The sequence below is a fragment of the Salmo salar genome, chromosome ssa14 (genome assembly GCF_905237065.1).
Source record: "Salmo salar chromosome ssa14, Ssal_v3.1, whole genome shotgun sequence".
Classification (NCBI taxonomy): Eukaryota; Metazoa; Chordata; class Actinopteri; order Salmoniformes; family Salmonidae; genus Salmo; species Salmo salar.
The window spans coordinates 77,729,424-77,754,198 of NC_059455.1; the positions used below are offsets into that span (position 1 = coordinate 77,729,424).

Here is a 24,775-nt window from a genome sequence, read left to right on the forward strand (position 1 = left end):
AGTCTGGAGACGCCGTGGAGAACGTTCTGCTGCCTGCAACATCCTCCAGCATGACCGGTTTGGCGGTGGGTCAGTCATGGTGTGGGGTGGCATTTCTTTGGGGGGCCGCACAGCCCTCCATGTGCTCGCCAGAGGTAGCCTGACTGCCATTAGGTACCGAGATGAGATCCTCAGACCCCTTATGAGACCATATGCTGGTGCGGTTGGCCCTGGGTTTCTCCTAATGCAAGACAATGCTAGACCTCATGTGGCTGGAGTGTGTCAGCAGTTCCTGCAAGAGGAAGGCATTGATGCTATGGACTGGCCCAGACCTGAATCCAATTGAGCACATCTGGGACATCATGTCTCGCTCCATCCACCAACGCCACGTTGCACCACAGACTGTCCAGGAGTTGGCGGATGCTTTAGTCCAGGTCTGGGAGGAGATCCCTCAGGAGACCATCCGCCACCTCATCAGGAGCATGCCCAGGCGTTGTAGGGAGGTCATACAGGCACGTGGAGGCCACACACACTACTGAGCCTCATTTTGACTTGTTTTAAGGACATTACATCAAAGTTGGATCGGCCTGTAGTGTGGTTTTCCACTTTAATTTTGAGTGTGACTCCAAATCCAGACCTCCATGGGTTGATAAATTGGATTTCCATTGATTATTTTTGTGTGATTTTCTTGTCAGCACATTCAACTATGTAAAGAAAAAAGTATTTAATAAGATTATTTCTTTCATTCAGATCTAGGATGTGTTGTTTAAGTGTTCCCTTTATTTTTTTGAGCAGTATATATATGTGTGAGCTGTAGTGCAAGCACCATGTGAACTAGAGATGATAAGCTAATCCTCTCTACCCACAAACACACACACATACACACTACACACTGTCTACAAACACACACACAAACAGAAATACACACAAACACATTATTTTTCACCCCATAGAACAAAGCAGCGGTTCATATGAGGTTATACATGTTTACCTCAGGAAGGTGCGTGATGCTACTGGTGTGGATATCAATATGCGAGTCGGGGTGCATTCTGGGAACGTGCTGTGTGGCGTCATCGGCCTCCAGAAGTGGCAGTACGACGTCTGGTCACATGACGTCACTTTAGCCAATCACATGGAGGCAGGGGGCGTGCCAGGGTAAGATCAACCAAAAGGGGGTCTGCTGTTTCTTAAAATAATTCCCAATAAATATTTGCATTCACAAACCATTTGGCTTATGATTATTATTCACCGCCCCTACCTTTTCCTCTCTCTTCCTCCCTCACCCTTCTCCTCTCCTCCCCCAGGCGTGTCCATATCTCCTCAGTAACATTGGAGCATCTGAAGGGGTCCTATAAGGTGGAACCAGGAGAGGGACAGAGTAGAGACTTTTACCTGAAGGAACATGGAGTCATCACTTACCTGGTCATCAACCCCAAGGTCAGACATGAGAATGTGGTCCATACGTGGTCGACACACAACCACAGATATACTCTGAAAAGTAAAGTTGAAACACTACCAATTTCTTGGTTCTATACTACTGTTTATAATGCAAAAATACTACAACAGCTGTTTGCTTGAACTGAGCAATACATCTTAAAGAATAAAAAGAAACAAGTTTGACTTCTTTCCAACCTGAATGGTTGTCCAGGCTGAGAGGCGGAGCCCTCACCTGTGCGCGCGTTCTCGTTCCTCTTTGGAAGGAGGGAAGATGAGGGCATCGGTCAGAATGACTCGGTACCTGGAGTCCTGGGGGGCGGCGAAACCTTTTGCTAACCTGCACCATCGAGACAGCATGACCACTGACAACGGCAAAATAAACACTACGGTGAGTACACACATAAACACACGTACATAAACACACACACACACACACACACACACAGAGAAACACAGACTTGAGTCCAGACTCACCTTCTGTGATTGTATGTTTTAGGATGTTCCAATGGGCCAGTATCACTACCAGAGAAGAGAGAGGTGAGACTTAAAGATCAGTCATCTTTCCTTTACATCAGACCACCAGACTTTACCCCTACAGATCAGTCATCTTTCCTTTACATCAGACCACCAGACTTTACCCCCTACAGATCAGTCATCTTTCCTTTACATCAGACCACCAGACTTTACCCCTACAGATCAGTCATCTTTCCTTTACATCAGACCACCAGACTTTACCCCCTACAGATCAGTCATCTTTCCTTTACATCAGACCACCAGACTTTACCTCTACAGATCAGTCATCTTTCCTTTACATCAGACCACCAGACTTTACCTCTACAGATCAGTCATCTTTCCTTTACATCAGACCACCAGACTTTACCTCAACAGATCAGTCATCTTTCCTTTACACCGGACCACCAGACTTTACCTCTACAGATCAGTCATCTTTCCTTTACATCAGACCACCAGACTTTACCTCTACAGATAAGTCATCTTTCCTATACATCAGACCACCAGACTTTACCTCTACAGATCAGTCATCTTTCCTTTACATCAGACCACCAGACTTTACCTCTACAGATCAGTCATCTTTCATTTACATCAGACCACCAGACTTTACCTCTACAGATCAGTCATCTTTCCTTTACATCAGACCACCAGACTTTACCTCAACAGATCAGTCATCTTTCCTTTACACCGGACCACCAGACTTTACCTCTACAGATCAGTCATCTTTCCTTTACATCAGACCACCAGACTTTACCTCTACAGATCAGTCATCTTTCATTTACATCAGACCACCAGACTTTACCTCTACAGATCAGTCATCTTTCCTTTACATCAGACCACCAGACTTTACCTCTACAGATAAGTCATCTTTCCTTTACATCAGACCACCAGACTTTACCTCTACAGATCAGTCATCTTTCCTTTACATCAGACCACCAGACTTTACCTCTACAGATCAGTCATCTTTCATTTACATCAGACCACCAGACTTTACCTCTACAGATCAGTCATCTTTCCTTTACATCAGACCACCAGACTTTACCTCAACAGATCAGTCATCTTTCCTTTACACCGGACCACCAGACTTTACCTCTACAGATCAGTCATCTTTCCTTTACATCAGACCACCAGACTTTACCTCTACAGATCAGTCATCTTTCCTTTACACCAGTCATGTCTTAAGACAACAACACCACAGGATAGAATAATGTTCCACATACTCAACGTACTGTGTGCTCGGTATCCCCTCAGGACTAAATCTCAGAAGAGACGGTTTGAAGAGGAACTGGAAGAGAGGATGATCAGAACCATCGACGGCATCAACTCCCAGAAGTTAGTACGACTACAAACCTGCTTTGTTCTATTTCTAGCACAGTGACAGACATTTTGTGGCACAAAGGATGCATCACCGAGTTGGGTAGGTGCTTGACGTTGGTGGTGGATGAGGTGAGTTCACCACCGTATTAACTAAAACTCTTTGAGAGCTTGTGAAAAGTGTGTTGTATAATCATTTGTATGAAGCACTTAGTTCAGTACCTCACCAACAATTATGTGACAAGTGGATTTACGTTAAATTCAATTAAATTGAAAATACATTCTTTATCCCACATGGGGCAATTATGTAGGCAGGAGTGCAAATACTTAAAAAACAACATACAATAACACATGAAACAATAGTTATTAAAAACTTGAAGTGTAATGAGAAAAAAACATCTCACAAATACTTCGAAATGATGGTTGGAAGGGAGGAAGTTCTGAGGTGAACGTGTCTTATTAATGTCCCTGATGGATTGCTAGTGTCTGTGTGAACCGCTGTCTGAGTGTCTCTGTGTTCTCTTCTCTGTAGGCAGTGGCTGAAGTCTGAGGACATCCAGAGGATCTCACTGTTCTTTCACAACAAGACTCTGGAGAAGGAGGTACTGTAGGACAACAACACTGCTGTTCAGTCAAATAAAGAATAAACTACAAATGAAAATAACATATGTGCCACTTGCCCACTGCTGCCCCAGACAAACATGCAGTGACTCCATAACAAAAGATGATTGCCGTGAAAGTACTCAGCGTTAGACTGTGAAGTTACAGTAAAAAAATGGTTTGTTTTGACCACCATCTGTTGACCATGTGTGTGTTGATGTCCCCAGTATCGAGCCACCACTCTGCCGGCCTTTAAATACTACGTCACCTGTGCCTGTCTCATCTTCTGCTGCATCTTCATAGTGCAGATACTGGTCCTGCCCAAGTAAGTCTGGACCCTACATAGTACACTTCATAGTGCCCTTCACAGTACGGATACAGTACTTGTCCTGTGCATCTGTACTCTTCACAGTACCTTTCATATTACCCTTCATGGTACCCACCAATGTTCAGATACTACTTAGCATACAACCTGCATAGTATGGTCTTATAGTTGGCCCTCATAGTTGGAATACTAGTCGTGCCAAAAGCCATTGAAGTCAGTGTTCTTTTCTCTATAATAACCCAGAACATTGCAATTACAGTGTGACAAGACTAAATAAATCTTTGATCAATTGAGTCTCACATCAATAAGATCCCTAATAGCAGCTGCAAATGATACACCTTAAGAGACAGCAATTAAGAGGGAGAGAAAGAAAGAAAGAAAGAAAGAAAGGAAGAAAAAATGATGGATAGAAAGAAAACAGATGAAAAGATATGAATAACGTCTGATGACAGTTTTAATGTGAATCAAAAGGTCTGGGTGAGATGTCGAGGATGATGATGATGATTATTATGATAAAGAGGAGGAATATTACTTTGATGATGACAAGGATAATGATGACGATGAAAGGAAAGGAAAAAAAAGGAAAAAAGGTCCATGGGCTGTTTCATCATTTAGTTAATTGTCTGTGTTTACAGGAGCCAGGAGCGGTAGAACCATAGAGACAGATACTAAAAGCATCATATATTTTCGCATTCAGACTAACGTCTCTTCCATTTAGACATGACATCATGTTTTTATGAACACGCTTAAATCAGCCGTCTGCTTGGCTAACTTCTATTAGGAAATAACAGGCCTGCCCTACTGTATAACAGGGAGAAGTATTTAGTAATTAGTGGAAGTGGGTCGCAGTTCACTAGTTCCAATTCAAATACATTATAATTTTACTGCTCTGTACAGCACCCATCTCGTGGTAGTTAACACAGTGTGTAACATTCCAACAAATATCATGGTTGAACTCAAACATGCTGGTTGATAAAAGACCTGTATTAATGGAAAATATGTTTGAGAAGGTTGTTTTGTTTTTAAATGATTTTGTAAAATGGAATGGGAGAGTTCTGTCTTTCATGGAGGTATCAGAATTATATGGGAGGGTCTGCTCAATCCAAGATTACAACCAATTGATTACAGCATTACCCCAAAAGGAGGAGGCAGGTGGCAGCGGGAGGAGGTAGGGAACTGGTCTGTCTGCCCAATATAAAGGATCAAAACTGGCGGAGGAACAAAAATATATAGATAGGAAAATATGGCAGTTTCATTTGAGGACCAGGATGTTGACAGATGTGCCATACAGATTACAAAATATCTGGGAACACATTGATGTACTGATTCTATGGCACAGGGTGTATGAGTTGATATATAAAACTATGAAAGATTCAAGACTTTGTGCTTTTCAGCAAAGATTATTGTACAGAATTCTGGCCACCAACGAAGTGTTGAATATTTGGGGCATACAACCATCACAGTTCTGTAGATTTTGTTGTGAGGATACAGAATCAATAGACCATTTATTTTGGTATTGCCCTCAGGTAGCCTGTTTCTGGTCTCAGGTTCAGGAATGGCTTAAATTGCATAACATTAATCTAAAATTGACCCTAGAAATAGTACTGTTAGAGATCTGGAGAGACCAGGTCAGTCAATTAGTAATATACTAATACTCTTAGTAAAAGTGTTTATCTTCAACTCGCAATCTGTGAATTCTATTCAATTAGATAGATTGAAATTATATGTTAAACATCACAGCATAGTTGAAAGATATATGGTGTGTAGAAATCCGAAGAGGGTGGCCAGCAGAGATAGGTGGGATGGGCTGAGGGAAGCTGAGGGTTGGAATGTGGAATTGAAGACAAGTGGGACTGAAGTTGCTGGGCGGGGGGTAGAATGACAGTCAAAGATAAACGTTTTTTAAAAATAAGTTTAACTGACACTAAAAAGGAACATTTTTACATTCATTACCTGTTTGCCTGAAGCTGATGTCACGCAAGCATGCATACACACACTCGGATTCAAATGCACACATGCGCACACGCGTGCACACGCGCGCGCACACACACACACACACACACACACACACACACACACACACACACACACACACACACACACACACACACACACACACACACACACACACACACACACACACACACACTTAAATAGTCCCACACATATCCTGTTGGCCTTGCTGTTTTGATTTGTGTTGTCCTTGATGTCTTTTGTTTTTGCATTGTGGTTTTCTGTTGTTTTCCTTTGTTTTTCTCTTATTTCTCTTCTGTTCTTTTTGTTGGTTGTTGGCGCATCGGGTGGGTGGTGGTTTTGGTTGGGTTGGAGGGGGGCGGCGGGGGCGGTGTTGGGGAGTGGAGGAGGAGTCTTTTTGGGGGGGCTTTGGTGGCCTGGCGGTTAGGAGCTTGGACCGGTGGCCGAGAGGTCACTGGTTTGGGTCCCCGATTCGACTGGGTGGGGGGATCTGTCCTTTTGCTCTTGGGCAGGGAGCTTGACCCTGGTTGCTCCTGTGGGTCGCTCTGGATGGGAGTGTCTGCTGGATGACTGAATGTAATGTAAATGCTGAGCGACTTCACTGCAGGTAGATTGTGTGTTTGAAAATGCAATTCAAAAATAAATAATAATAAAATAAAGTGTGTGTGTGTGTGTGTGTGTGTGTGTGTGTGTGTGTGTGTGTGTGTGTTACAGAACAGCAGTGTTGGGGATCTCCTTCGGCATGTCTTTCCTCCTGTTAGGTCTGATCCTGGTCATATGTTTCTCTAGCCACATCTTGGTAAGTTACACATACACACACACACACCCTAAAATCCTGTCTATTGTATGTGAGTGTAGAAGAAAATCACAGACTGAGAGGGAGAGAGAGAGGGGAGAGAGAGAGATAGAGAGGGGGAGAGAGGGGGATAGAGGGGGGAGAGAGAGAGGGGGGAGAGAGAGTGAGAGAGGGGGGGAGAGAGAGATGGATATAGAGGGAGAGGGAGGATTCAGATAGAAAAAGAGGGAGAGAGGGAGGAAGATATATGGATGAAGAGAATGGAGAAGGAGAGAGAGGAAGAGCAAGCTAGAGGAAGAGCGAGGGGGAGACAGAGGGAGAAAGAGAGAGTGGGAGACAGAGAGAGGAAGAGCGAGGGGAAGACAGAGAGAGGAATAGAGAGGGGGAGAGACAGAGAGGAATAGAGAGGGGGAGACAGAGAGAGGAATAGAGAGGGGGAGAGACAGAGAGAGGAAGAGAGGGGGAGAGACAGAGAGGAATAGAGAGGGGGAGACAGAGAGAGGAATAGAGAGGGGGAGACAGAGGGAGGAAGAGAGAGGGGGAGGAAGAGAGAGGGGGAGACAAAGAGAGGGGGAGATAGAGGGAGGAAGAGAGAAGGCGAGACAGAGGGAGGAAGAGAGAGGGGGAGACAGAGTGAGGAAGAGAGAGGGGGAGACAGAGTGAGGAAGAGAGGGGAGAGACAGAGAGAGGAAGAGAGGGGGAGAGACAGAGAGAGGAAGAGAGAGGGGGAGACAGAGAGAGGAAGAGAGGGGGAGAGACAGAGAGAGGAAGAGAGAGGGGGAGACAGAGTGAGGAAGAGAGGGGGAGAGACAGAGAGAGGAAGAGAGGGGGAGAGACAGAGTGAGGAAGAGAGGGGGAGAGACAGAGAGAGGAAGAGAGGGGGAGAGACAGAGTGAGGAAGAGAGAGGGGGAGACAGAGTGAGGAAGAGAGAGGGGGAGACAGAGTGAGGAAGAGAGGGGGAGAGACAGAGAGAGGAAGAGAGGGGGAGAGACAGAGGGAGGAAGAGAGAGGGGGAGGAAGAGAGAGGGGGAGACAAAGAGAGGGGGAGATAGAGGGAGGAAGAGAGAAGGCGAGACAGAGGGAGGAAGAGAGAGGGGGAGACAGAGTGAGGAAGAGAGAGGGGGAGACAGAGTGAGGAAGAGAGGGGGAGAGACAGAGAGAGGAAGAGAGGGGGAGAGACAGAGAGAGGAAGAGAGAGGGAGAGACAGAGGGAGGAAGAGAGAGGGGGAGACAGAGGGAGGAAGAGAGAGGGGGAGACAGAGGGAGGGAGAGACAGAGGGAGGAAGAGGGAGGGAGAGACAGAGGGAGGAAGAGAGAGGGAGAGACAGAGGGAGGAAGAGAGAGGGAGAGACAGAGTGAGGAAGAGAGAGGGGGAGACAGAGGGAGGAATAGAGAGGAGGAGACAGAGGGAGGAAGAGAGGTGGAGACAGAGGGAGGAAGAGAGAGGTGGAGACAGAGGGAGGAAGAGAGAGGGGGAGACAGAGGGAGGAAGAGAGGTGGAGACAGAGGGAGGAAGAGAGAGGGGGAGACAGAGGGAGGAAGAGAGAGGGGGAGACAGAGGTAGGGGGAGAAAGAGGGAGGAAGAGAGAGGGAGAGACAGAGGTAGGGGGAGACAGAGGGAGGAATATAGAGGGGGAGACAGAGAGAGGAATAGAGGGGTGGAAACAGAGGGGAGGAGAGAGAGAGGGGGAGAGAGGGATGAAGAGAGAGGGGGTGACAGAGGGAGGAAGAGAGAGAGGGAGAGAGAGAGAGGGGGAGACATAGGGAGGAAGAGAGAGGGGGAAACATAGGGAGGAAGAGAGAGGGGGAGACAGAGGGAGGATGAGAGAGTGGTAGACAGAGGGAGGATGAGAGAGTGGTAGACAGAGGGAGGAAGAGAGAGTGGTAGACAGAGGGAGGAAGAGAGAGTGGTAGACAGAGGGAGGAAGAGAGAGGGGGAGAGAGAGGGAGGAAGAGAGAGTGGTAGACAGAGGGAGGAAAAGAGAGGGGGAGACAGAGGGAGGAAGAGAGAGTGGTAGACAGAGGGAGGAAGAGAGAGTGGTAGACAGAGGGAGGAAGAGAGAGGGGGAGACAGAGGGAGGAAAAGAGAGGGGGAGAGAGAGGGAGGAAGAGAGAGTGGTAGACAGAGGGAGGAAGAGAGAGTGGTAGACAGAGGGAGGAAGAGAGAGTGGTAGACAGAGGGAGGAAGAGAGAGTGGTAGACAGAGGGAGGAAGAGAGAGTGGTAGACAGAGGGAGGAAGAGAGAGTGGTAGACAGAGGGAGGAAGAGAGAGTGGTAGACAGAGGGAGGAAGAGAGAGTGGTAGACAGAGGGAGGATGAGAGAGTGGTAGACAGAGGGAGGAAGAGAGAGTGGTAGACAGAGGGAGGAAGAGAGAGTGGTAGACAGAGGGAGGAAGAGAGAGTGGTAGACAGAGGGAGGAAAAGAGAGGGGGAGACAGAGGGAGGATGAGAGAGGGGTCAGATGAAGATGAGAAAGACTAACAAACCAGAAAGAACCGATTAACAGCTTTCTCATCCTCTGATGACTCTAAGCAGAGACCAGACCTTGGAGGAGTGATTGAGCTTGAAGGACAGTCATATTTTGTGGAACACGGGATTATACACCAACAGTCTAAAACACAGCAGTCTGTCTGTCCCTGGGCCCTGCATTGAGTTCTACCTTGAGACTTAAATGATTCCTGATGTCTCACAATGTCTCTGTATATCCTAGCCAACCCAAACCATGTGACCATGTGAAGAGAAAAGGAAGGACATGGTATAGTAAAGTAAATTACAGTATAGTATAGTATAGTATAGTATATATTGTATAGTATAGTACAGTATAGTATTGTACTGTATAGTATATAGTATATAAAAAAATTGGGAGGTCGAGCCCTGAATGCTGATTGGCTGACAGCTGTGGTATATCAGACTGTTTACCACAGGTATGAAAAAACATGTATTTTTACTGCTCTAATTACATTGGTAACCAGTTTATAATAGCAATAATTCACCTCGGGGTTTGTGGTATATGGCCAGTACACTAAGGGCTGTGTCCAGGAACTTTGTGTTGTGTCGTATGTAAAAACGGCATTTTACCATGTTATATTGGCCATAAAACACACCTCCTCGGGCCTAATGGCTTAAGTATAGAATAGTGTATAGTATAGTATAGTATAGTATAGTATAGTATAGTATAGTATAGTATAGTATAGTGCTCTGAACTGCAAACAAACCAAACAGTTTTCAATGGATGAATTACGAATTATAAACAAAATGATAAACCTTTGTTATCTGGTCCTTTCTCTTCCTGGCCAAGGGAAGTTGTGTGTTGAGAGTCAAGGTGTGTCAAAGAGGTGTTGTAGAGAGGAAATCGATGGAGGTAAATTGCTCTGGGGTGAGGAGAGTATTGATGCAGACAGAAGATCTGTTACTGCAGTCGTTGTTTGTTCTCTGTCCCCTACAGCCTTCCATTTCATGGCTTCTCCTCACGTTGCACTACGGCAAGAGTGAACAGTCCATAGAGCTCTCTTTCTCACTCTCTCTCTCTGTCTCTCTCTCTCTCTCTCTCTCTCTCTTTCTCACTCTCTCTCTCTGTCTCTCTCTCTCTCTCTCTCTCTCTCTCTTTCTCTCTCTCTCTGTTTAAGGCTTTCCTCACTATTCTGATCTGAATCTAATTTTGTCTGTCCCCCTGCTTGTCTCTCTGTCTCTCTGTCTCTCTGTCCCTCCCTCCCTCCCTCCCTCCCTCCCTCCCTCCCTCCCTCCCTCCCTCCCTCCCTCCCTCCCTCCCTCCCTCCCTCTGTCTCTCTCAGCAGGGAGGTAAAGGATCGTGGTGCTCTCTCCCCTGGCTCCCTACTTCCTCACGCATCATCATCGCCAACAAACCCTGGCTCCGATTGGTCCTTACCATGACAACCACCGCTGTTATACTTGTCATGGCAGTTTTCAACATGGTGAGGAACCAATTTACTGATTTTACTGGTTTTACTGGTTGATCTTGTTCGTGTGTGTGTGTGTGTGTGTGTGTGTGTGTGTGTGTGTGTGTGTGTGTGTGTGTGTGTGTGTGTGTGTGTGTGTGTGTGTGTGTGCCTGCGGAGGATGTGGCAGGCAAAACTGCCATTACAGCCTTGAAAATGATCACACTGGAATACAGCCCAGTATAACTTCTCTTCTCCCCTTTTCTTCCTCATCTCTTCTAAACCTCTTTCCAGTTCTTCCTGGAAGATGAGTTTCTGACCACACCCCCTACCATGAACCTGACCAATGACAGCATGCTCAGCTCCCACAGCCTCACCCACCTCACGGATGGGAATAAGTTCTACCTGCCTGTGAGTACATCTACCAGAGTAGGCACAAAAAAATGACAAATTACAATAACAAATAAATATAACATGGCTATATACAGGGTGTACCAAGTCAATGTGCAGGGGTACGAGGTAATTAAGGTAGTTATGTACTGTAAATAAAGGCAGGGGTAAAGTGACTAGGCAACAGGATAGATAATAGACAGTAGCAGCAGCGTATGTGGTGAGTGTGAAAGTGTGAAAGTGTGAATGTGTGTGTGTGTGTGTCTTATGTGTGTGTGGCCGTATGCAATGTGTGTGTGTTTGTTGGGGTGTAAGTATGTGTGAGTGTGTCGGTAGTGTCCCGTGTGTGTGCATAGATTCTGTGCAGGAGAATTAGTTAAACAAATGATCAATGCAGTTAGTCCGGGTAGCCATTTGATTGGTTATTTAGCAGCCTTGTTTAGCAGCCTTGTTTAGCAGTCTTTTGGCTTGAGGGTAGAAGCTGTTCAGGGTTCTGTTGTTTCCAGACACTGGTACAGCTTGCTGTGCAGTAGCAGAGAGAACAGTCTATGGCTTGGATAGCTGGAGGCCTTCCTCCGACATCAACTGGTATAGAAGTCCTGGATGGCAGTGAGCTAGGACCCAGTGATGTACTGGGACGTACTCACCGCCCTCTGTAGTGCCCTGCGGTCTGGTGCCTTGCAGTTGCTGTACCAAGTGGTGATGCGGCCACTCAAGATGCTCTCAATGGTGCAGCTGCAGAATGTTTTGAGGATCTTAGGGCCCATGCCAAATCTGTTCAGCCTCCTGAGGGGAAAGAGGCGCTGTTGTACACTTTTCACAACTGTGTGGGTGTGTGTGGACCATGTCAATTCCTTCGACCCGCTCCTCTAAAGCCCCATGGGGGGCGTGCTCACCCCTCCATTTCCTGTGGTCCACAATCAGCTCCTTTGTCTTGCTGACAAAGGGAGAGGTTTTTGTCCTGGCACCACACTGCTTCCTATTGGCTCCTCCCTATTGGCTGCTTCGTCATCAGTGATCAGTCCTACCACTGTTGTGTCGTCAACAAACTTAATGATGATGGTGTTGGATTCAGGAGAGGCGAGGCAGTCGTGGGTGAACAGGGAGTACAGAAAGGGACTAAGCACACATCCCAGAGCGGCCCCTGTGCGTGTTGATGGTCAGTGTGGTGGATGTGTTGTTGCCTACCATCACCACCTGGGGGAGGCCCATCAGGATGTCCAGGATCCATTTGCAGAGGGAGGTGTTCAGTCCCAGGGTCCTGAGCTTGGTGATGAGCTTGGAAGGAGCTTGGGAAGGACTATGGTGTTGAATGCTCAGCGGTAGTCAATTAGTCAATTCTTGTTCAAATGGGTGAGGGCAGTGCAATAGCGATTGCCTCGTCTGTGGATCTGTTGGGGCAGTATGAGAAGTGTGGTTCCAGTGTGTCTGGGATGATGGCGTTGATGTGAGACATGACCAGCCTTTCAAAGCATTTCATGGCTATAGATGTGAGTACTACGGGTCTAAAGTCATTTAGACAGGCCACTTTGGCGTTCTTGGGCACTAGGACTATGGTGGTCTGCTTGAAACAAGTTGCTATTACAGGGTCAGGAATAGGTTGAAAAGGTCAGTGAAGACACTTGCCAGCTGGTCAGCGCATGCTCTGAGTATGCGTCCTGGTATTCCGTCTGGCCCCACAGCCTTGCGAATGTTAACCTGTTTAAAGGGCTTACTCACATTGGCTACAGAGAGCAAGATCACATAGTCATCCGAAACAGCTGGTTCAGTGTTGCTTGCCTCGAAGCGAGTGTAGAAGGCATTTAGCTCATCTACTAGGCTCGCATCACTGGGCAGCTCACGGCTGGGTTTCCCTTTGTAATCTGTGATAGTTTTCAAGCCCTGCCACATCCGTTGAGCATCAGAGCCGGCATTATAGGGTAGAAGAACTGGAACGGCATTCAGAAGAACTGGAACGGCATACAGAAGAACTGGAACAGCATTCAGAAGAACTGGAACGGCATTCAGAAGAACTGGAACGGCATTCAGAAGAACTGGAACGGCATTCAGAAGAACTGGAACGGCATACAGAAGAACTGGAACAGCATTCAGAAGAACTGGAACGGCATTCAGAAGAACTGGAACGGCATTCAGAAGAACTGGAACGGCATTCAGAAGAACTGGAACGGCATGCAGATGGTGTTCACTCTCATAAGATGAATGGCCAAAATAACTGAAAGCCACACTCCCAATAAGCGAATATAACCGCATTGAAGCATCCTGCTGGGCACACACTGGTTGAATCAACATTGTTTCCATGTCAGTTCAATTAAGTGATGTTGAACCAACGTGGAATAGACGTTAAATTGACGTCTGTACCCAGTGGGATATTCTAACTGCCTACGCTGCTGACATCTACTTTGGGTCAGACCTGGGTTTCAAATATTTCAAATACTTCAGGTGAAAAACCTGCTTGATTCCATGGTTCTGTAGTGTACTGTATTTCATGAAGTTATAGTGTTCATCACTATCTTTCTGTTTTTATTAGTTCAAAACAGAACATTCATTTTACATCACTCCTTTGTGCAGTATTTTAAGTCAACAATCACATTTCTTTAACCAGGGCCACAAAAGTAATGTTCGTTAACATTGTCTATCAATAAACGTTCCTCTCCTTGTCTCCTCTCCTTGTCTCCTCTCCTTCATCTCAGGAGTCCAAAGTAGTTGAAGTTCATGGGAGGTTGGCTTGCATCTGGTGTGCTGTTGCAACTGTGTTTTTCTCTCAATTGCATTTGAATTTGTCGCACGACAGCCCTAGGCTTCCAACCTTGCTTTACACACTTCACACATATTCACTCGCTCCTAGCTATGTCTGAGGCAAGATGATCTCTGTCTGTTAGAAACAAAAACTCTGTCCTCCTGAGATTGAGTATTGACATAGTGTTTGTTATCAGCACCAGAGAGCAGCCTTGGTGACTAGGGCTCGATTAGCTTATTACTGATGTTTTACGCCTCAAGGAACTCATAAACCAACTGACAAAAATGTATGAACCAATCCAGCCCATTGTACCATCTTTCAGACACAGTTTTCCTTCTTATTTTTCATATTCTGTGTACAAATGTATCAATAGTTAACAATAATATTTTACACATCATTACCCTCCTCCATAGTGTCCAACACCTCAATCTTATCCCCGTTTTCTAAATAGACGTTCTTATAGACCCATTTATTTTGAATAATTGTGGTTTTCTACTTTTCACATGTCTGATACATGTGACCCTGTAGCCATTCACAGCCCACAATCTGATTTAATGTGGCTCCCACTTCTAGTTCAGGCTAAGCTTTCATTCACACACACCTCTCTTTGCCATTAGTCTTGACTGGGAGCCAATTCCCTCTATTATCTATTATCTCCTGGTACTATTTCTTTCTTTTTTCTCTCTTTTCTTTTCACATACACACCTCTCTTTGCTAATAGCCCAGACCCATGTCTCCTATCTTCTAAATGTAATGGTGTTTACCCTACTGCATAGCGGCCTCTATAAGCCAGTCAGTAATAGCTAGTCCTGATTCACTGCTCTCCACAGGCTCAGTTAGTCTTCCTTTCTTCCTTTCTTTCTTTCCCTCCTAATTGCTGTTCCTCCCTACCTCCCTCCCTACCTCCTTCCCTACCTTCCTACCTACCTCCCTCCCTACCTCCCTACACCCTACCCCCCTACCTCCCTACCTACCTCCCTACCTACCTCCCTACCTCCCTCCCTACCTACCTACCTCCCTCCCTACCTCCCTACCTCCCTCCCTACCTTCATACCTCCCTCCCTCCCTACCTACCTCCCTCCCTCCCTCCCTCCCTCCCTACCTCCCTACCTCCCTACCTACCTACCTACCTACCTACCTACCTCCCTCCCTACCTCCCTCCCTCCCTCCCTACCTACCTACCCTCCCATTGCCCTGTGTTGGCCCAGCTCTCCCCTAACGGACCATAATACTCCCTAGCCAAAGACCATTCAGTGACTTGATACTGAGCACATAAAGAGCAATATTCCCTTTTTATAGGCCACGATATACGATGTTCATTATAGTTTTGAGGGAAAGATGTTGACTGGACATTTTTGTGAGGAACTGTTGTTATGGCTTGCTATTCATTAAGTGGAGTATAGTCTGCAGTTTGACTCTCTCCATCTTTCTATATCATCTCAAAAGATGAAATATAACATCTCTCTGAGAGTTTTTTATCGACTTCACTTATCCTTCTTTCCCCCTCCTCTTTCTCCCTCTCTTCTCTCTTCTCTCTCCCCCCTCCCATATCCTCTCTCTCTGTCTCTCTCTCTCTGTAGTATTTTATCTACTGTTGTATCCTGGGTCTGGTGTCGTGTTCTGTGTTCCTGAGGATCAACTATGAGCTGAAGATGGTTGTAATGTTAGTTGCCATGGTGATCTACAACATCATCATCCTCCAGACACATGCGCCCCTGCTGGACGGATACAGTACTGCACTCTACAGCACACAGACACTGGACAGGTACACACACACACACACACACACACACACACACACACACACACACACACACACACACACACACACACACACACACACACACACACACACACACACACACACACACACACACACACACACACACACACACACACACACGGAGAGAGAACAGGTTAGAGAGACAGCGTTCCTTTTATGAAAACCCTGGTGTTAAACATAGGGTAGAAGCCAGAGACACACAGCCTTTAGGGAATGGCTTTGGAAGTGTGTAGGGTAGAGAGATGAGCAAGCACACCAGTGTTAATTTTGGCACTCTTTTTTAGATTTAAATAGTCTAGTCTGTCATTTCAACAGAAATATAATTTCAATAATGATTTAGTCTAGTTATTGTCAAAATTACAAAAACAGTGGGACATTTTTGTCAACTAAATGCCTTTTCTTTTTAGTCATATTTTGTATTGCCTCATTAATCTATACTAAACATAAATCACTGACTTCTATGTGTATAAACATACATAGCCTTGTCCTGGCAACGTATTTTCTGCATAAAATCCTATCGCGTTATTTTGTTCCCAACGGCCAAGTTGACAGAAGAACATAATACTCTGCAGCAGATAAAAACTACAGTCTAACATGTTGTCTAGAGCCACCAACTTTTTCAGTGGCACCAGCCCATGACTTGGTCGCACCTATTTTTTCCTGCGGTGTTATAATTCACCTTATAAAGTAATTCACAGTGCTTTAGACTGTGTAATAGAACAATAAGATGGTAAGCTATTCAATAAATACTTTTTTTTATCTAACATGTCCAAGCAGGAATGCATGATTCAGTATATGTTGATGTGCAACCTAATCCAGTGATTGTCATGAATTGTGAGTTCACAATAGGCTATTGGTTTAATATTTTACTGTTAAAATAGGGCTCTAGCATTTTCTGAAATGTTTTGTTCAATAGAGATGATTTTGACTACGTCTTTATGTGCTCTATTTGTGGGCTTATACACCACATGAAGAAGTGAAAACTCAAAACACATTAGCTGGATCGCTAACACTAACTATAATACCCACTGCTAGTAGTCATGTATTAATTAACATTAAAAGTAATGCCCTAAAAAACCTTTCAATTGCAGCCCTACTACCCTGTGCACTCACAATGGCCGATGGGCAATTGCGCATTTCGCGTGCTTTGATATGCTTAAAGCCATATCAAATATCTCGGTTGTAAAATAATTGCTGTTGACCTCAATATTAAGGGATGACAAATAAAAAGTATACACACAGAAAGCTGAGAACAACTGTAGCTTCTCCCAAAGCTATGTACACTGCTCAAAAAAATAAAGGGAACACTTAAACAACACAATGTAACTCCAAGTCAATCATACTTCTGTGAAATCAAACTGTCCACTTAGGAAGCAACACTGATTGATAATAAATTTCACATGCTGTTGTGCAAATGGAATAGACAACAGGTGGAAATTATAGGTAATTAGCAAGACACCCCCAATAAAGGAGTGGTTCGGCAGGTGGTGACCACAGACCACTTCTAAGTTCTTATGCTTCCTGGCTGATGTTTTGGTCACTTTTGAATGCTAATAATATTTCCCGAAGAGCACATCAAGTGGCTCGCTCAACAGCAGCGGGAAGGGCATAAATAAGGGCGCATAAATAAGGGCGCTCCAGCCGGTGATGCCTCCACATACAATTTAAGAAAATCATCAAGGATAACACAATAAAGCTTAAAAGCTTATTTCCATTGTGGTCCTTTTGAAGATGGAAGGGGGGGGGGGGATGGGGAAGGGGAAGAGGGAAGAGGGGAGGGGGAGGGGTTGGGGAAGGGGAGGGGGAGGGGAGGGGGAGGGGAGGAGGGAGAGGGGGAAGGGGAAGGGGGAGGGGGAAGGGGGATGCAACAAGGTATTGTAGTGGCAACAGACAATGACAGACAAAATTGTTGTTTGTTTCAATAAATTAGCTAATTAGTACAATTCCATTTCCTGATAAACAACATTGGACCGGTACATCTCCCTTGTCTCACATACCCCTAATATATACATCAATCCCGAACATATAAAACATTCAATCCATAATATATACAAGACAATCACAATATGATACACAATAGACACCAAAAGGCAGACCATATGCTATCCCATGCATTTTCTTCTCACCTTTGTACTATAGTCTTACGACTCACTTTGGAGACAAGCTACTATTTAGCAATTTTTTCAGTGAGAACTTGAAACTACTTTTAGATGTTATACATTTCAAATTCTTCGGAAGAATAGTATAAAAATGTTTCTTTCCCCATACCACCTTTAAATCTAAAAGGAACAGCATCAGTTTCACTCCTAGTGGAATAGTTGTGGTTATCCTGTACCAAGTTAAAGTAGTTGCCTAGAAGGCAAAGGCCAGCATCCCGGTGTCGCCTCTTCACTGTTGACGTGAAGACTCTCTCCTCGACTTTGAGCCATCTAAGGCTTTCAAAAGGGGAATGGTCAAGATGTGTAATTGCTGGAAGTTTAAGAATAATCCTGACTAATTTATTCTGAGATGTCTATTGTACCAGGAAGAGCACACATTGTCAAAGTGGTGCTGAACAAGAGCCCCAGCCAATGTCCCCCATTGCGTTCTTATCCAGATATTTGGAGGTTCTTGACAGAAACCTAATTTTATGCTTTACTTTGGAGATAACGTTTTTTGCCATGCTCTCACCTGTCAGATGGTTATCTAGCACACAACCAAAATAAGTAACAGAGTCTTTTGCTGTGACTACTATGTCACCTACTACCACCTTAAAATCAGGGGATTTCCTGTTTCACTTTGGACCCGAACAAGATGGCCATTTACTGACATTCAGAAGTTCATCACTGAGGGCTTTCTCAACCACATTTTGTCTTTGTGGGAAACCAACAGAGCAGAATCATCTGCATAGAGGAAAAGGTCACTGGCAGATTTCTGATAATTTATATACAACAGAAAGATGATGTCTCTTGAGGTCGGAAGTGTTTTTCCCCATCAACTTGTGGGTGCAAACACTGTCTTCTTCTGTGGAAATGTTGCATTTGGTCTTTTTTGAATCTACACAATAAAATGGGTCAAAACATTGGCCATTTTTTGTATAATACCACCTTTTTTCTCCCCAATTTCGATCTTGTCTCATCGCTGTAACTCCCCAACGGGCTCGGGAGGTGAAGGTCCAGTCAAGCGTCCACCGAAACATGACCCGAAAAAACCACGCTTCTTAACACCCACCCGCTTAACCCGGAAGTCAGCTGCAGCAATGTGTCGGAAGATATACCGTTCAACTGACGACCGAGGTCAGCCTGCAGGTGCCTGCCTGCCACAAAGGAGTCGCTAGAGCGCGATGAGCCAAGTAAAAAAAACCTGGCCAAACCCTCCCCTAACCCGGACGATGCTGGGCCAATTGTGTGCCGCTCTATGGGACTCCTGATCACGGCCGGTTATGATACAGCCTGGGATTGAACCCAGGTCTGTAGTGACGCCTCTAGCACTGTGATGCTGTGCCTTAGACTGCTGTGCCACTCAGGAGGCCCCATCGCCCCTTTTTCTCCCGGGAGCTTTTATCACCGGGAGAGTAGCCATAGAGAGTATGCCTTATTTCCATCAATGATTCGTTGCTGCTGTTGTGCCACCACACTGCCAAATTGCAAATAACACTGAAAATATCTCAATCTCTCCAAAAACTGTCCAGTCCACTTACTACTCAGATTTTAGTCACAGAGATAATTTAGTCTCGTCTCGTTTTTGTCAACACAAATAAAAAATTATTAATATTTAGTTATAGTTTTTTTCTGGGTCTATTGAGTCAGTTATCGTCTCCTCAATTGCCACTGAAAATACCACTATTTTAGTTGATGACATTAGCACTGAAGCACACATGCGCACACCAATAACATTGCATCCATAGCTGAAATGGTTTTTCCAGTTTAACCTCTTGAAGGGTTTAGGTGTCTTTTTAACAACTTTCCTAACCCTGACAGTCATTCCATCTGTTGGATATCCTAACTCTGGCTGGATTCCAATAGTAATTACACATCACTTTGAAAGCGAGCATAATATGAGTTGCAGGCCTGATGTGGCCTGTAAACCAGGAGTTTCCTAACACCACTGTGTTAGGGTAAAACTAGGCCATCAATAATGCCTTATGATATATGTATTGTCATATAGTTATGTTTTAATTATGGCATTCTTCTAGGTACCTACTTGGTGAAAGCCACAGGCCTTTAAAAGGAAAGTCTCCGTCACTAACAAATACATCATGGGTGGTAACACAGCAATTCACTCTGTAAAAAAGGCACCCTGGGAAGTACGCATATTACACCATACAGTGTTTTAACAACACCCCAAAATTCCTGTAACATTACAGGTGTTAATTTCCTTCACTGGGAAAGTGTTACAGCGTCCGCACTAAGCAAAGTGAGTCCAGTTTACTCTAAATCAAGTGTTATGTTTTACACTCTAGGCGTTGTGTATCACTCTACAGTAGAGTTATGCAAACATCACAATCAAGTTAATTGAAAAGGGGAACACTGCAATAGAGTTAAATCTTTAACACTTTCAAAAGTGTTATTTTAGCACCAGCTCAGTGGGACTGTATATACTACTTCACTGAAAATAGTGTACATTTTACACTTTCTGAGTTAAATGTACACCATTGATTTTGCTGTGCGCACACATACAGTTTTTAAACCTCCCGCTTTCGGCTGGATGTGTCAATGTGTAGTATATACATGCATAATTTATGAGCAGAATTACTGTCTTACCTCAATTAGCCATGACATCCCTAGTTTGAAAGCAACTATTTTTCTGGAAGCTGTGCTGCGCAATTCTTCCAAAATGTCAGTCAGCCCCCTAGCAATTTGAGTTGAACCAATGAGCTTCAGCCCCTTGCCATATGAGTGACAGCTAGTAAGAGGCTATCATGCACACACAGCAGAGTGAGAAAGAGAGCAATGATGTGCTGCACATATCTGCACATATGTGACATAGTGTGCAATTGTGAGCGCTACTTTCAGAACTACTGTCTACAAATATACAAAAGTACCGGAGAATCTCTTTAACACTGTTCCTTCCCTCTCTGTGATCTGTGTAATAATAGGCAAGAACTTATTAGGGAATGTCTGTCGAAGCAGTATTCCTCTCAACTGTCAATCAAAAGTTGTCACTATGGAATATAACTTTTTTGGCCGGGGTAATTGTTGCTGCAATCATGACTGACATTCTATGATATTGGGTTTTTGTGTTGATAGAGTGGAATTGATTTTGCTGATATGAGTGACAGTTAAAGAAAGAGGGAGAGAGAGAGAGAGAGAGAGAGGGGGAGAGAGAACAGAGCAGGAGATTCACTCCTGAGACCGATCAAGTTATTACATCTATAGAAAGTTGAGCTTTCAGCTGGTGACAGACTAATTCTTTTGTTGTTGTTCTTTCTTTCTTCCATCTCTTTTTCTCTCTCTCTTTCTCTCTCTACTCATCCCTCTCTTCTCAGGCCAGGCATTCTAAAGGATCTGAAGACGATGGGTTCTGTTTCTCTCTTCATCTTCTTCATCACTCTACTGGTGTTAGCACGACAGGTACCTGTTATAGCTATGGAATAACCATGTAGTAACTATGTAATAGCTATGTACCTACTATGTAACAACTGACTTCTGCCTGCTTCAGTGGTGGCACATGAAAATAGAATTCAGTAGTTCACACAGATGGAAGACAGAGAGAGAGAGAGAGACCGCGGGGGGGGGGTAGGCCTGGGTGGGCCAATAGGAATAACATAACTTTTTAAGCCAGCATAATGTAACTTGCAGGCCTGATGTGGCCTGTAAACTAGTAGGTTCCTAACACCACTGTGTTGGGGTAAAACATGGCCATCAAAGTAAGGCCTTATGATATATGTAATGTATTGTCATAAACAGTTTAATTTTAATGATAACATTAGCCTACAGTAGGAACTCACTTGGTGAAATCCACAGGACTGAAAATTAACAAATTATCAAATTCAACAACCATGACTCTGTCACCAACAAATACATTCATGGGTTATAAATCTACAATTCACTCAAAAAGGCAAGGCACACAGGGAAATTATATTGGGGTGTGGTTTAGTAGGGGCGTGGATTTCAATTATTTATTTTTGGCCACCTGTCAGTGGAGGTGTTGTACCAGTTTAAGTGGTCTATGGTTATGTTAATTAAAGTGAAAAGATACAGCCATTTACATATATTTTGCATTGTATTGAGCCATCTTCATGGCATGAGGCAGAAACAGGAGAGGGGTCCCGAGTGGCGCAACGGTCTAAGGCACTACATCCTAGGGTTCAATCCCACAGCTGGCTGTGGCCGGGAGCCCCAAAGGTCGGCACCGTCCGGGTTTGAGAAAGGTTTGGCAGGGGAGGCTTTCCTTGGCTCATCACGCTCTAGCGACTCCTTGTGGTGGGCCGGGCGCCTGCAAGCTGACTTCAGTCGTCATTCGAACAGTGTTTCCTCTGACACATTGGTGCGGCTGACTTCTGGGTTGAGCGAGCAGTGTGTTAAGAAGCAGGCGGCCAGTCGGGACATGTTTCAGAGGATGCATGTCTTGACCTTTGCCTCTCCCGAACCCATTGAGGAGTTGCAGCATAAACAAGTGTTTAGAAATACCTAATTTACCATAAGTATTTAGACCCTTTTCTATGAGACTCGAAATTGATCTCAGGTGCATCCTGTTTCCATTGATCTTCCTTGAGATGTTTCTACAACTTGATTGGAGTTGACCTGTGGTAAATTCAATTGATTGGACATCATTTGGAAAGGCACACACCTGTCTATATAAGGTCCCACAGTTGACAGTGCATGTCAGAGCAAAAACCAAGCCATGAGGTCGAAGGAATTGGCCATAGAGTGCCGAGACAGGATTGTGTCGAGCCACAGATCTGGGGAAGGGTACCAAAAAATGTTTGCAACATTGAAGGTCTCCAAGAACACAGTGACCTCCATCATTCTTAAATGGAAGAAATTTCGAACCACCAAGACTCTTCCTAGAGCTGGCCGCTCGGCCAAATTGAGCAATCAGGGGAGAAGGGCCTTGGTCAGGGAGGTGACCAAGAACCAAATGGTCACTCTGACAGAGCTCTAAAGTTCCTCTGTGGAGACGGGAGAACCTTCCAGAAGGACAATCATCTCTGCAGCACTCCACCATTCCGGCCTTTATGGTAAAGTGGCAAGACGGAAGCCACTCCTCAGTAAAAGGCACATGACAGCTGCTTGGGGTTTGCCAAAAGGCACCTAAAGACTCTCCTAAAGACTCTTCTGATGAAACCAAGATTGAACTCTTTGGCCTGAATGCCAAGCGTCATGTCTGGAGGAAACCTGGCACCATCCCTACGGTGAAGCATGGTGGTGGCAGCATCCAGTGGTGTAAAGTACTTACGCAAAAACACTTTAAAGTACGACTAAAGTATTTTTTGGGGTGTCTGTACAACACTACATTCCTAAAGAAAAGAATGTACTTTTTACTCCATACTTTCCCCTGACACCCAAAAGTACTTGTTACATTTTGAATGCTTAGCAAGACAGAAAATGGTTCAATTCACACACTTCAAGACAACATCCCTTGTCATCCGTACTGCCTCTGATCTGGCAGACTCACTAAACACAAATGCTTTGTTTGTAAATTATGTCTGAGTGTTGGAGTGTGCCCCAGGCTATCCATAAATGAAAAAAGAAAAGAAAATTGTGCCGTTTGGTTTGCTTAATATAAGGATTTTTTTTATTATTCGTACTTTTACCTTTACTTTTGATACTTAAGTATATTTGTGCAATTCTTTTACATTTACTTTTGATACTTAAGTATATTTAACACCAAATACTTTTACACTTTTACTCAAGTAGAATTTTACTGGGTGACTTTCAATTTTACTTGAGTCATTTTATACTAAGGTATCTTTACTTTTACTCAAGTATGACATTTGGGTACTTTTTCCACCACTGGCAGCATCATGCTGTGGGGAAGTTTCAGCGCCAGGGAGTGGGAGATCAGGATTGAGGCAAAGATGAACGGAGCAAAATACAGAGAGATCCTTGATGAAAACCTGCTTCAGAGCACTCAGGACCTCAGACTGGGGTGAAGGTTCACCTTCCAACAGGACAACAACCCTAAGCACACAGTCAAGACAAAACAGCAGTCTCTGAATGTCCTTGTCACGGGTGTCGTAGGGATTGGACAAAAACGCAGCGGGAATTTTTTATTGAAGAAGGAAAACAAAAATAAACACGTATACAAAAACAACGACGAAACAGTCCTGTAAGGCTACTAGGCTATACAAAGAACAACTACCCACAAAAACCCCATGAAAAACACCCCTACTAACTAGGACCTTCAATTAGAGGCAACGAGGAACAGCTGCATCCAATTGAAGGTCAAAACAATAAACTAGACATAAAAATAGAAAAAATAGAAAATAGAACATAGAAATACAAAACATAGAACACAACCCAAAAACCCAGACAACACAAAATAAACACACCCCTGCCACGTCCTGACCAAACTACAATAACAAATAACCCCTAATACTGGTCAGGACGTGACAGTACCCCCCCCCCCCCCCCCCCCCAAAGGTGCAGACCCCGGAAGCACCTCACACCAAAAATAAACACCAAAAAATAAACCCCAAAACCAAAAAAGAATCCTAACTAAAGGGAGGGAAAGGAGGGTGGCCACCGTCACCGACGGTTCTTGTGCTACACCCCCCCCCCCAACCTCCTACTACGGAGGTGGCTCAGGCTCCGGCCTTACTCCCCAACCTAACCTGTCCACCCCTGCTAAATGCTTATTATATTTTACCCCTTCCGAAGTCTCTGGGCTATGGCGCATCGCTGAAGACCTCGGGCTGATGCGCGTCGCTGGAGACCTCGGGCTGATGCGCGTCGCTGGAAACCTCGGACTGGAGGGCGACTCTGGGAGCTCCGGACTGGAGGGCGACTCTGGCTGCGCCGGTTCCGGACTGGAGGGCGACTCTGGCTGCGCCGGTTCCGGACTGGAGGGCGACTCTGGCTGCGCCGGTTCCGGACTGGAGGGCGACTC

General features: G+C 44.9%; 1 protein-coding gene across 2 annotated transcripts in view; it reads left to right on the forward strand.

Moving 5' to 3' along the window:
- The window catches only part of LOC106570343 (adenylate cyclase type 2), a 94,152-nt gene that overhangs the window by 52,944 nt on the left and 16,433 nt on the right, over positions 1 to 24,775 (forward strand). The window contains exons 8-19 of one of the 2 annotated variants that reach the window (XM_014142541.2): positions 976 to 1,134; positions 1,284 to 1,416; positions 1,628 to 1,804; positions 1,913 to 1,953; positions 3,178 to 3,258; positions 3,773 to 3,842; positions 4,068 to 4,165; positions 6,854 to 6,938; positions 10,728 to 10,868; positions 11,127 to 11,243; positions 15,540 to 15,724; positions 21,210 to 21,294. In XM_014142541.2, coding sequence (XP_013998016.1) covers positions 976 to 1,134; positions 1,284 to 1,416; positions 1,628 to 1,804; positions 1,913 to 1,953; positions 3,178 to 3,258; positions 3,773 to 3,842; positions 4,068 to 4,165; positions 6,854 to 6,938; positions 10,728 to 10,868; positions 11,127 to 11,243; positions 15,540 to 15,724; positions 21,210 to 21,294 — 1,372 coding nt within the window. The remainder of the gene's footprint in view (positions 1 to 975; positions 1,135 to 1,283; positions 1,417 to 1,627; positions 1,805 to 1,912; positions 1,954 to 3,177; positions 3,259 to 3,772; positions 3,843 to 4,067; positions 4,166 to 6,853; positions 6,939 to 10,727; positions 10,869 to 11,126; positions 11,244 to 15,539; positions 15,725 to 21,209; positions 21,295 to 24,775) is intronic. The other variant, XM_014142542.2, reaches the window with a different exon arrangement.